This window comes from Gigantopelta aegis, chromosome 6, assembly GCF_016097555.1.
Source record: "Gigantopelta aegis isolate Gae_Host chromosome 6, Gae_host_genome, whole genome shotgun sequence".
In the NCBI taxonomy this organism is placed as follows: Eukaryota; Metazoa; Mollusca; class Gastropoda; order Neomphalida; family Peltospiridae; genus Gigantopelta; species Gigantopelta aegis.
The window spans coordinates 59880213-59893566 of NC_054704.1; the positions used below are offsets into that span (position 1 = coordinate 59880213).

At 36.2% G+C, this 13354-nt stretch overlaps 1 protein-coding gene across 1 annotated transcript; it reads right to left on the minus strand.

Annotated features, from left to right (window-relative positions):
- Positions 1-1632: 1632 nt before the first annotated feature.
- On the minus strand, positions 1633-13140 carry LOC121376274. Its single transcript, XM_041504103.1, has 2 exons — positions 10728-13140; positions 1633-2924 (listed from the first exon to the last, which is right to left on the minus strand). Exon 1 carries the CDS (start codon positions 12707-12709, stop codon positions 11048-11050), a length of 1662 nt encoding a protein of 553 aa, XP_041360037.1. The 5' UTR covers positions 12710-13140; the 3' UTR covers positions 1633-2924; positions 10728-11047.
- Between the last annotated feature and the right edge of the window lie 214 nt (positions 13141-13354).

A 13354-nucleotide genomic window follows, 5' to 3' on the forward strand; every position in this document is an offset into this window, starting at 1 on the left:
TAAAAAACACTGTTCCTATCGCAGAGGGGCATCATATTTAACAGCGACCTACTCATTTCCAGTAGCTTGTTATCAAGGTTGTCCACCTAGGTTGTGATCCTAGATATATGTAGATAGGATTTTAGGTGGCAAACAAGAAATCAGTCCCTTAATGAAGACTATCTAAATATCACCTGAAAGATTACAAAGTTGAGCATAATAAACATTAAAAGTGTGCAACAATATATACACTCAAAAATCAAAACAACAACAAACAAACAAAAACAAAAACAAACAAAAAGACAAAACCCCCATCAAAACCCCCAAACAAACAAACAAAAATAAACAACAAACAACAACAACAACAACAAAGAAAAACACCCCCCCCCCCCAAACAAAAACAAAATAAAACAAAACAACAAAAACACAGTAATCGTTGCTACACATTCAGTGATAACTGAAACATGTATACAATTTAAAATGCTGTAGTATAAGCATGATTTAAGTTTAAAAGTGAAGAAATGCATTTCAGTGAACAGAGATATTTGAGCAGGAGCTGATTATCCGGGAGACTGACACATGGAAACCTGCCTGGCTCTGCTGGGTGCTAGTGGAAGGTTAGGTGCTATTTAATGGTCACCCTGGAACGCCTATCACAAGACTATCTTAAAGTTCCGCGCCATTAAACTCGTTAACTACAGGCTAATAGGGTGGCCGTCATATTGAGTCCCTGACTTGACAGCCTCGAGTCAGCGAGCCGTCTTCTTCTAGAGCACAATTGTGAAATTCTACCAGACGTTTTTCCACCTCATTTCCTTTCAACATTGACCCACTGGCCTCGTATAATAAGCCATCAAACACCTGCAGCTTTGTGACAGTCGTATATAAACAAAGTTAACTGGGTCGTTTCGAAAATAAAACCAATGATTTAGGACTTTACTGGTACAGCAAATTTTAACCTGTATTTGGTCTATTCTGGCTTCTGTGTGAGTGAGGGTGTGGGTAATTGTTGGCATGTTTCCATCAGATAACTGTTTATGCACGCCTGTCGTGGATACAACGTCTGACTTCCAGAGAGTTCTGTTCGAGACAGGAATCTGGTTTCTCACACTTGATGTATAATTAAGTGTAAAGTAAGCTATCGTGAAGTTATTCCCAGTAACACAATTATACATTCTATTACATGTATTAATAATAAAAGCTGTTATAGTATGAAATAGAAATATTAAATATAACTTCCGAATGAATGAATAAATGAATGAATGTTTAACAACACCCCAGCACGAAAAATACATCGGCTATTAGGTGTCAAACTATGGTAATATACCTTCCGAGTATCATCAGAATACATTTTATGTTTTACAATACAAAGGAAGGGCAGCTAGTGAAGTTTGTTTCCAATTAGCTGACGTCACGAGATTATCAGGTTGCTAGGGTCTGCAGGTCGTTGGAGCAATTAAGAAAACTAAAGAAAAGTTAATCATAAGTATCTCTGAATGCACCTCAGAACAAATATGATTCAAGATCATATCAGTAGGCACCTGTCCTACGCCTAATGACTCATGTCCTTTCCGTGTCAGTTTGAATCATTATTCACTATATTACCATTCACCCCAATATATATTCTCTCAGACCATCATGAACTCCTGTTACTTAATGGTGGTACGTTTATCGCTATTGGCAAAATAAAGCAATCTTACAATTTCTGTTTAACTGAAAATCACAATTAAGTAACAACAAAGTAAACACGACAGGACACGTGCACGCGTGACTCACTGTCGTCCGCAAAACTCGGTAAATGTTGTGTACGTGGTAAATATCCAGACAGTGATACGTCAGTAACACGAATATACATATACCAGACTCAACTAGTGAAACATTGCTGGTTGCTAGTTTTAAAAGCAAATAATATATCAAACTGAAACAATAGATATATTCTGTTAGGTTGCTACTAGAAGTATAGTATCCAGTATTAATAAAAATATCATATATATCGTACCGTGAATAGTGCAATATTGCATTTGGTTGTGGGTTTGTTTGTTTTTTGTTTGTTTGTTTGTTTGTTGTTGGTGTTTGTTGTTGATGTTTTTTTCCTTTCTGTAATGCCTACAGGGATACAATAACGGACTGTTATTATCAAGACTGACAAACCCACTCGGAATACCTCCAGCCGTGAAGGCATTTTACACTAGACGTGTGTCGACTAAAAACACATCTTAATATAGAAGTAAAATAATACAGTTGAAAAGTGATAGTTTGCTGCGTGTAATCTGTCAGATCAGCTATAATCTCACAAAAGGGCTCCGCATCACTGGCCTGAACAGGTCACTGGGATGCCCGCGCCTCAACGGGTAACTTCTAACACACACGGTAGGCGAACCAAGACCAGTGTATAGAACACAGCGCGTCGCAATACAGAACATTAAAGTGTGTTTGAGCCTGCTGTTTTACATAGTTATGTTTCTTTAGTTTCTGCATTACTCCATTGGATATTAGCAAAAATAGGGCCTTATATAACATCTTGTTCTGAATGTGCACGTTAAACACCCTGAACTGTGCCTTATTTGTCACCAATAGTGATTACTATATTAATTTCGTTAAAAACAACGTTTAAAAACCACCACGTAAATCGATACAGCAAGTTGAGTGTCACCTTTTATTTCGTTTTACTGTTTGATATCATGCATACATCCGCTTAACGTTAACACGCGACCACTGACTTCAGTGCAGATTCGGAGTTGGGGCATATGTGTCTAGACTGATATTCCAGCTGTGCTGATAGTCCCACCAACATCGGGAGCAGGTTCAACCATTCTTTGTAGATCTTGCGTGACTAATTCTTTAGTTTCGTAAACCTGTGCCGTGTCTCCGTGTCATGATCACAGAGTTGGTCCCATCATGGCTGACAAACCTCTATGCAGCCAGTTATGGCTCTCGGTTGATGACTGGAACAAAGTAAGCGAAATACATTGACAAGCTGCCAAAAGCTTTCGTGGGTTTTTTTGATGACGAGTCTCTGTCTTGTCATATTATACAGCTTCAGCTGCAGAAAACAGTATAGTACCATGCTGTTCGCGAGATATTTAACTTGAAAATAGTTTCTGCGACACACCTATCATTGATTCGTCCAAAATGTCCGCTTAATGCTTGTTCATTGTTTTCCCCCGTCCCAACCAGTGTCCCACAACTGTTACATAAAAAACCGTAGTATGTGTCGTTCTGTCTGTAGGGAAGTGCATATAAATGATCTCTTGCTACTAATACAAAATATAGCGGGTTACCGTTAAGATTATATGTCAGAATTATGAAATGTTTGCCATCCTTTCTGTCCGTCTCTTTCTCTCTGTTACGAGGCCGGGTGTAATTCAGTGGTATTGCTCTCATGAGATGGGAAACATTTGGGCTTTCCCCCCGTCTAAGCCTGTGCCCCACTACTGGCACGCAAATGGCCGTGGCAAGAGCTAACTTGTCGATGGGAAAATGCAGAACCTAGACACATTTCGATTAACATAGAGTTTGCTGATATTTTACATACAAAACACTCGTGACGAATCTTCTATATATGCCATCGAATTGTATATATAAAATCTCCTTTTTTTGAAGCAGGGATGGCGGCAACTGCTAGAACAGTAAAGGATTACAAACTGTACATGCACTTTTGCCTTTAATCTATGGACTGCATATTGATTTCTTGTAACAGTTCAGGTGTAACTGTCTACCTTGGCTGTTCCAATATTTTTCCTTCATCTCTGTATTAAAATGAGATTAACCTAAACAATTTGATGGCAATTTGTTAAGAAACGGTTTTGATTTGTATTCAATTTTGTTTTTTAAAGTTTGAAATCAGGATTTTTTTATTGTTGATATGTCTAATATAAATCATGTTACAGATGTTCTAATTTCCTCTTTTTTTGTCTTCCCTTTAACTTTAGGGTGTTATAGATTAGCAACGAAGTATCAGAAATTTAAGACATCGATTAGTTTTCTGAGCTGTTTGACACATGAAAAATGCAGGTTCTTAGATTTAGTTTTGACATAACACTTCCACTCAGTCCACGCTTATTCTACTTTGACATCGTGCTTCTCATAATAATTGTCGGTTGACAACAAGACACGTTTGACAGTTAATTTGGTGTAAAACACAACCATTTTGAATGTAAAGGCTAGTGTGCTATATCACAATAAAAGTTGGGGGAGTACTTTTTTGTGTTTTTTGTCCGTTTAAAAAAAAAAAAAAAAAATATTAACCCCAGAAACATATGGTAGTGTCAGGGTTGGGGTCCCTGATATCACTACCTTACAGTCGTGTTAATATAAACAAAATATTATACATATGGTACATTACAACAGTATAATTAAACAAGGATACATAAAGTAATGATGTAATTGTGTGGGGTTAACAGTGAAGTTAGAAGTAAAGAAAGAAAAAGGTTTAGAGGGAAAAAAGAAAGGAAGAAAGGAAAGAAGGAAGGAAAGAATAGATGTTATGATAAGATTTTGAAATAGAAAATATTAAATTTTGTATTGTAATAAACAGAACAATATATTGCTGTCTTGTTTTCACCAAGGTGCCCAATATTCTTCATATTCTTTAAACTGACAATGTTTGTAAAATATATATTTCTTAATTTGTATTTGTTTATAATGTTTAAAAGCATTTTGCTTCTGTATATTTAATATGTAACATTAATAATGAGACAAATAGCAAATACCATTATACGTTTGTTGCTGTTTTAAATTCCAAACAATACTGTCTGTTTATTAATTTGTATATGTTCACCACTTTTCAATATCGCTAAGACTTTAGAATAGTCACAGAATAAATGTTTCTGACTGTATGGCAAAACTCACATATATTTGATTCTATATATTTTATTTTATAAAGTAAAGTGTTTGTTGTTATTATTCGATGTAAGATTATATATTGAAACCATAGTAAAGTTGTGACTTTTATACATAGAAATGGTAAATTATAGACTGTTTTCCACTCTTGTGAAGATAATATGTCACCTAAATTTTAATGTTTCCGTTGGGAAGATGGCACTATTGTTGATTGGCTTAAAATGTTGTAAAATTTTTGCACCCTTTTGTAGTTTTAATGCACAACCCCAATTTAAAAGGAAATATAGGATTGATGGTTATTACCTGCTGATTTTTTATAATTGACTTTATCTCATGGGTAAAGCTTTTAACCGCTTTTATTAAAGATGCAAATTCTAAAAAGTTCGATCGTGTTTGAAATTTAATTATGAATGCCTTATAGTTTAAAAATTGACCCTGTTCATCCATTAGATCTTGTATAAATATGAAACCATTTTTAATACATGTGTTTCTGGTCAACAGTTATTTTACTGTTATACCATTATTATTATTTCATCAACAGCAAAGGGCATCGAGACTGGGGGGCACGATAGTTGGACTGTCTGGGGGTGTCCTGGGTGGGGTGGGAGGTATTCCACCGGAAATAGGTTAGGTGCCATAGGGCATAGGCGGTTTCGGCCGTATGGGGAGTTAGGTTTGTCCGGGGGGGGGGGGGGGCTGTCTCCCTCCCCCCTCGGGTCCCACCCCCACTTAGTCACACCGAAGTTCCCAATATGATTCGTGCCCTTTTTTCTTACCCCACCTACTAAATAAACTTCCTTCTTATTTTTAACTCTTTTTGGAATGCGCACATAAATTTGTAAAAATTACCTCTTTTATTTTTAGTATAATGATAAAAATTGCCCCGGTAAATTGTCTGCCCCGGGTTGGGTCCCTGGTCTCTCAGAGATCGAACCCTGGTATATGAGCATGTTAAAAACTTACGGAACGGAACTGTTAAGGAATGTCAATCACTGGAAAGGAATGTTAATCACTGGAAAGAAATGTCTGTCACGGGTAAGGAATGTTAATCACTGATAAAGTATGTTCATCACAGATAATGAATATCCAACACTGATAAGGGATATCCAAAACTGTTAAGGAATGTTAATCACTGGTAAGGAATATTAATTCTTCATCTCTGGTCTGTCGGGTCATCTTCTTCTTAGTGTGTCTGGGTCGTTAATTTTCTTCTATCTTTCTTTAAAAAATTCTCTTTTTTGTTTTCTTTCTTTCTTTAAAAAACTTTTTTCCCCGTATTTAACCAGCTTTTATTCTAAAGATTTTCTTTTGATAGAGCTTCATATTATTATGATGAACCACTCTACTAGCATACATGGAATGTTTCTTTATTTTATATAAACGATCTGTTATTCTCTCTGTTATCAGGTATAGTCCAGTCCATCTCTACTGTAGTTTTGGTGATATACCTTTCTGTTTCTTTTTATTTACCAACCAAATGGCATCACCAACTTTGTATGTATTATGATGCACTTTGTGGCTGTATATTTTCTTTTGTCTGCTATTAGACACGAACTGTTTCTTTCTAGCACATTCATGCACTTGCCACTTGAACACAGTTATAAATAGATAAATAATATCAAAGCTATACTTGATAATCTTGGCATGTCAGACACATGGATGTACCGAAACTTTCAATCCACTAAAATATTAATAGAACAAATAAAATTAAGGCAGCATGACCAGTACATTCAAAACTGGAACAGTCATAAAAATATATCTTCCAAAGGAAAAAATTACAATATCATTAAAGATAATCTTAGCTTAGAAAAATATTTTAACATTTTACCCGAACATATCTGGTCCAACCTTATTAAATACAGAACTGCGAATCATTACCTACCGATTGAAACCGGACGATGGAATAATATCCCTTTAGAATACAGACTTAGCACACTTTGTGAAACGAACGACATAGGTGACGAATATCATTACAAGTTTATATGTAATTTTTTCACAGATATCCGCAAACTACTTTTGAAACCATATTTCTGTGTTAAACCAAGTACACTGAAGTATAATGAATTAATGAATACCCACAGAATTAGTTATCTAAAAAACACATGCAAACTAATAAAAGAAATCATGAATAAATTTAAGAAACCGTAAGTAGCAAACATATTACATATTATTTACTACATCATAAGCTATATTTATATACCATTGATAAAATATCTCATTTACTGATTTTTGCATTTGTATTATATCTGTACTACTACCAATATTATAATTATACTATTTTTGCTCCTGTAAACCATGTCCTACCATTGAACACATGTCCTCATATGCCGTAGAATACAGCCTGAGTGTAATAAATTCTTGTCTCGTCTTGTCTTGTCTTGCCACGTGTGATTTTTTAGGGCATCTACATAATCTTTTGGATAAAGAAATATGTCTTCTTCATCTGGCGAAGGACCATAAATCAAATCAGTTGGTAATGGCAGTTCTCTACCTATCATCATCATATTAGGTGTTAAACCTGTAATTGTATGGACGGAAGATCTTTATGCCATCATTACCGAGGGACGTTTTACGTCGCAATCTGTCTGCTGAGGTGAGATAATTTTTGAAAGCATATTTTCCAATGTTCTGTTTAATCTTTCAACCAACCCATCACTTTCTGGATGGTAGGGCGTCGTTCGAGTTTTCTCTATTTTCATAATATTACAAAGGTTTTGGAAAAGTTCAGACTCAAACTGTTTTCCTTGGTCTGTGTGTATTTTGTTGTGTTGTTATTCCCCAGTAACAAATAAACTGTTCCAACAAAATCTTCGCTACGGTTGTGGCTTCTATATTTCTCATAGGATAAGCACATGTCCATTTTGTGAAGTAATCTTCGATTACCGATATATATTTGAATCCATTTTTAGTTCGAGGAAATGGACCTACTATGTCCATAGCAACTTTTTCAAGTGGAGCTTTAATTAACTGTTGCTTCAGGTTCCCTGTTGCTATTTTCTGTGGATTTTTTCGAGCTGACAAATTAAACACTCTTTGCACCATTTCTTGATATCTTCATCCATACCTGGCCAGTAGAAGTGCTCTTTAATACATGCTGTTGTTCGATCCACTCCTAAGTGACCAGCCACTAGGTTGTTATGTAACCTTTCTAAGACCTCGGTCTTCCATACTTCTGGTAATAAAAGTTGCAACTTCGTGAAATGGCCAGTTCCACTTGGTTGTTGTCTGTATAAAATACCATCGTACATTCGTAACTTAGCTTGTTCTGAATGTGCACGTAAAACCCTATGACATGACATGACGTAACTTATCCCACCGCTACCACTGTGACAAAATCCCCACGTCGTTGTTACGCGACTGTTGTGATAAACCTGCGCGATTTGTGATTCGTGTCGAGCGGCGGCCACTGTTACTCTCTTTATTCTGTACTATTTGTCTCTTTCCTGTACTACATATCTTTAATCTGTCTCTCTTTCCTGTACATTATTTCTCTTCTCTAATCTGTATTTCTTTCCTGTGCTGTATCTTTTTAATCTGTAATCTGTATCTTTTTCCTTCACATTACCTTTCTACACTAATCTATATTTCTTTCCTGTACTATATCTCGTTAATCTGTAATCTGTATCTCTTTCCTTCACATTACCTTTCTACACTAATCTGTATTTCTTTCCGGTACTATATCTCTTTAATCTGTAATCTGTATCTCTTTCCTTCACATTACCTTTCTACACTAATCTGTATTTCTTTCCTGTACTATATCTCTTTAATCTGTAATCTGTATCTCTTTCCTTCACATTACCTCTCTACACTAATCTGTATTTCTTTCCTGTACTATATCTCTTTAATCTGTAATCTGTATCTCTTTCCTTCACATTACCTCTCTACACTAATCTGTATTTCTTTCCTGTACTATATCTCTTTAATCTGTAATCTGTATCTCTTTCCTTCACATTACCTCTCTACACTAATCTGTATTTCTTTCCTGTACTATATCTCTTTAATCTGTAATCTGTATCTCTTTCCTTCACATTACCTCTCTACACTAATCTGTATTTCTTTCCTGTACTATATCTCTTTAATCTGTAATCTGTATCTCTTTCCTTCACATTACCTCTCTACACTAATCTGTATTTCTTTCCTGTACTATATCTCTTTAATCTGTAATCTGTATCTCTTTCCTTCACATTACCTCTCTACACTAATCTGTATTTCTTTCCTGTACTATATCTCGTTAATCTGTAATCTGTATCTCTTTCCTTCACATTACCTCTCTACACTAATCTGTATTTCTTTCCGGTACTATATCTCGTTAATCTGTAATCTGTATCTCTTTCCTTCACATTACCTCTCTACACTAATCTGTATTTCTTTCCGGTACTATATCTCGTTAATCTGTAATCTGTATCTCTTTCCTTCACATTACCTCTCTACACTAATCTGTATTTCTTTCCTGTACTATATCTCGTTAATCTGTAATCTGTATCTCTTTCCTTCACATTACCTCTCTACACTAATCTGTATTTCTTTCCTGTACTATATCTCGTTAATCTGTAATCTGTATCTCTTTCCTTCACATTACCTCTCTACACTAATCTGTATTTCTTTCCTGTACTATATCTCTTTAATCTGTAATCTGTATCTCTTTCCTTCACATTACCTCTCTACACTAATCTGTATTTCTTTCCTGTACTATATCTCTTTAATCTGTAATCTGTATCTCTTTCCTTCACATTACCTCTCTACACTAATCTATATTTCTTTCCTGTACTATATCTCGTTAATCTGTAATCTGTATCTCTTTCCTTCACATTACCTCTCTACACTAATCTATATTTCTTTCCTGTACTATATCTCGTTAATCTGTAATCTGTATCTCTTTCCTTCACATTACCTCTCTACACTAATCTATATTTCTTTCCTGTACTATATCTCTTTAATCTGTAATCTGTATCTCTTTCCTTCACATTACCTCTCTACACTAATCTATATTTCTTTCCGGTACTATATCTCGTTAATCTGTAATCTGTATCTCTTTCCTTCACATTACCTCTCTACACTAATCTATATTTCTTTCCTGTACTATATCTCTTTAATCCGTACTATGTATTTCTTTCCTGTACATTACCTCTCTACTACAATATCTATATTTCTTTCATGTACTATATCTCTTTAATCTGTTTACTTACAGCATAACGTTATTCGAGAGCATACAAATTCTAAAGATATCGGTCAAGACTAGTTATGCAATAGGCGAACTTGTTGGTCTATTTCAACATTTAAAAAACAGGGGGAAAATAGCAATAATAAACTCTGGATTGTATACTAGTATAAACAGATTTTATGGCTATACCATCACGGGGTGTTTTTTCGTCTTGAAACGAATTTTATATAAAAATTTATATTGAAATTAGTTTCCGGCATACTTCGTAATTCACTCGAATCATTTCGTATACCCTCGGCATAATCCCGAATGTTTTCAAATTCTTTTCAAATCACTGGCATGATTTTGCAAGTAAGGTTTTGATTGGTCGAATGAAAGGTCAACTGGACATGAGCTCCAACGGGCTGCTGTTAAATTCACATGTAATAGTGGAGCTAATTTAATTAGATTGTCATTTTAGTATTTAGAATTAAATTATGTTTTCATTAATAAGCTTTCTAATACCTTATATAGTTCATTTATTTATTCTTATTTACACAATTCTAAGTTTTATCCTTCCCCGTCACTCAGTTCGTCAACCGTCACTACGTCATGGAGAGGGACGTAACTTTAACGTGAACCTAACGCTGTGAAAATCTGTACCCACGCGTACCGAGTTTTCGTGGCATTAACGAAGAATTGGTTACTATTATAAACAAAGGAAACATACAGCTAATATTTTTTCACTAAGTTAAAATTCACTTACCCTACTATACTTTGCTACATAAAATCAATTCATCCCCGATGGAAATTGCCGACACATGATCACCGTCGAGGCCTCTGGAAAACCCGTCTGCATAATGACGTACCTATCAATTCGGGGTATACGTCATTCAGTCAATCTATGGCAGGCCAGTGATGGCAACCAAGTGGGAATTTCCGTAAAGAATCGAAGCACAAAATATGTTAGTCATTGTTATAATATAACTTATATTTAACATGTATCCAAACACACAAACGTCCAACGTAAATGTAACATATTTACAGGTCTGGTTTCTTCACACCTGCTCAAAGATACATGTATGTTTATTCTTCCTGCTTGCATGGCAAGCCATGACACGGGCAGAAAAACACGTCATGTCGTCGTAGACATCGTACATCACAGCAGTATTTTAAATGAACCCAGTGATTACAGTTTTGGAACATGCACTGTCCCCACATAGTAAATACCAGTGAAGTGCATCTTTTTAATTCAACTGGTTGAAAAAGCCCACAAACACAACACTTTTCGTCATCTTCAGTTTCCGATTCCGAGAAGTTGTCACTTGATATCAGCCCGTTATCAACTCCTGAGGGCCCTGGCCGCGGTGAATTAGATTTTTTGATTGGTGCTACAGCTTTTGTTTTTCTTGAAGAAACAACTTTGGGTTTTTTAGAGGAAGAGACATATTCATACAGTTGGGATGATACATCTGGCTCTGTAATTGGTTTTCCACCAACAACCTTGTGAACTGAACGCCTGGGTTTAGACTGATTGGGTTTATCGTGGTGTACAACTGGCAGGTGACTTGAAAAGAAATTGTTAACAGTGTTTCTGTCTTGTGGTTGAGAAATATCGGCATTGTTACTCGCAGTTTCTGTAGATTGTTCAGCTCTTCTCTTTTTGGCATACTGAACAGGTTTCAACAGAGATGAATCAATTGCTGTTGGGTTAAATGGATAAATCCCACTCTTCCTGAAAGCACTCTGAAGATTCCTGGGAGTCAGCGAGATGTCGTAAGCTCGACATGCAATAGAGCAGACATTGTAGCGGGTGAGAGTTCCAGAATGAGAACGTTGCCATTTTCGAGATTCATCAATGAAAACTTTAGAAAACGGTCCAAAACAACCCACATCCATCGGCTGAAGGATATGGCTTGTATGAGGTGGTAGAACAAACAGGATGATTCCATTCCGCACTGCAAAGTCAACCAAATAAGGTGAAATATGGGATCTGTGACCATCATACAACAATAATGTCTTCTTATCTCCACCAACTTTTGCGTACTTCGCAAAATGATCTACAAGCCATGTTTGAAATATGTCTGAATTGGACCATCCTGACTTACTAACAGTGCCATTCGTACCAATGGTGGCTCCTTCTAATAGTTCTTGGCGCATTCGAGCCCCAGGAAAAATGAAATATGGTGGGATTTGTTGACCCAGTGCATTGCCACACCCTATCATAGTGACTGTGGATGATCTTTCTGGCGTTATTTCAATTGGAACCTCGTCTGTAGATCCTACAACATACGGAGGTGCGTGAGTCATACTAATTCCCTTCTCGTCCACGTTATATATGTTTTCAGGAGATGATTTGAGGTCATACTTTTCAAGAATTGTCTCCAGTTCATCAAAGTATTTCGTTATGCTTTCCTCTGAAGTAGCGTAGGCTCGAAGCTCTGACAAGGATTTGGGTCGTCTCAACTTTAATTCTGGCCATCTTCCCATGAACCCATAAAACCACTGTAGAGAAAGAGAGTTGCAATCGTGTGGCCGTTTGTTTAAATGGGTGGCATAGTCGGTTCCAAGATTTAAAACCTGCGCTCTTGTGTAGCCATAGCCAACAGACGCCATCAACTTCAAATGTTCTGCCAGTTTGTTTTCTTCTTCCAAGGAAAACATTGGACCAGGTCCGGACCTTGTCGTGTCTGGGGAAATAATCCCGCATATTCTGTCTCTGAGTGTTTGTTCAGGAACGGAATACATCCTGGCAGCCTTATATACAGAAGTTCCCTTTTCAGTGACATCTGCATATGCATTTTTAAGTTGAGTAGGGCTATATGATCGATAGCGCTTTTTATGACGTGACGTGAAATCCTAAAAAAACACAAGGAATCAGATATAAGAGATAGCCCTTATGCGATTCCATAGTTTCAAAAATTGGCGAAAGCCACGTCATATATGTCACGTGATTATAATTTACAATAACAAGGTGGAGCAGACGATGCATACATTTTCATGTTACAGGTCTTGTACTAACTTCGGTACTTTATTTTGCTCAATGGTATAAAATGCATTTTGGTAAGAACAATGTATTTTACTTGTTTGACAATGTAGTTTAATAATGCTTACATTAATTGATGCAATCTTGAACATTTTGTTCTCCGGTATCCAGGGACGCTTTCTCTTGAGACACGTTCGCTAGGTGGCGCAGTACACATGAACTGTCGCAAGATATGACGTTTTTGGGAAATACCCCGAATTGGTGAGTACCACGAAATGGCAATCTATGTCTGTAATCTTTAAATACTTTTTCTTTATCTGTTCTGTGTGTATGTGCTGTATGATAATAGCGAGCACTTATGACAACTTAAACAGACTGAGTCCCATATGTAAGGAAAGTAAAATTTT

Excerpts from the sequence above, each read along its gene's own strand:
- LOC121376274 (XM_041504103.1), bottom strand. The coding sequence starts at position 12,709 with ATGTATTCCGTTCCTGAACAAACACTCAGAGACAGAATATGCGGGATT.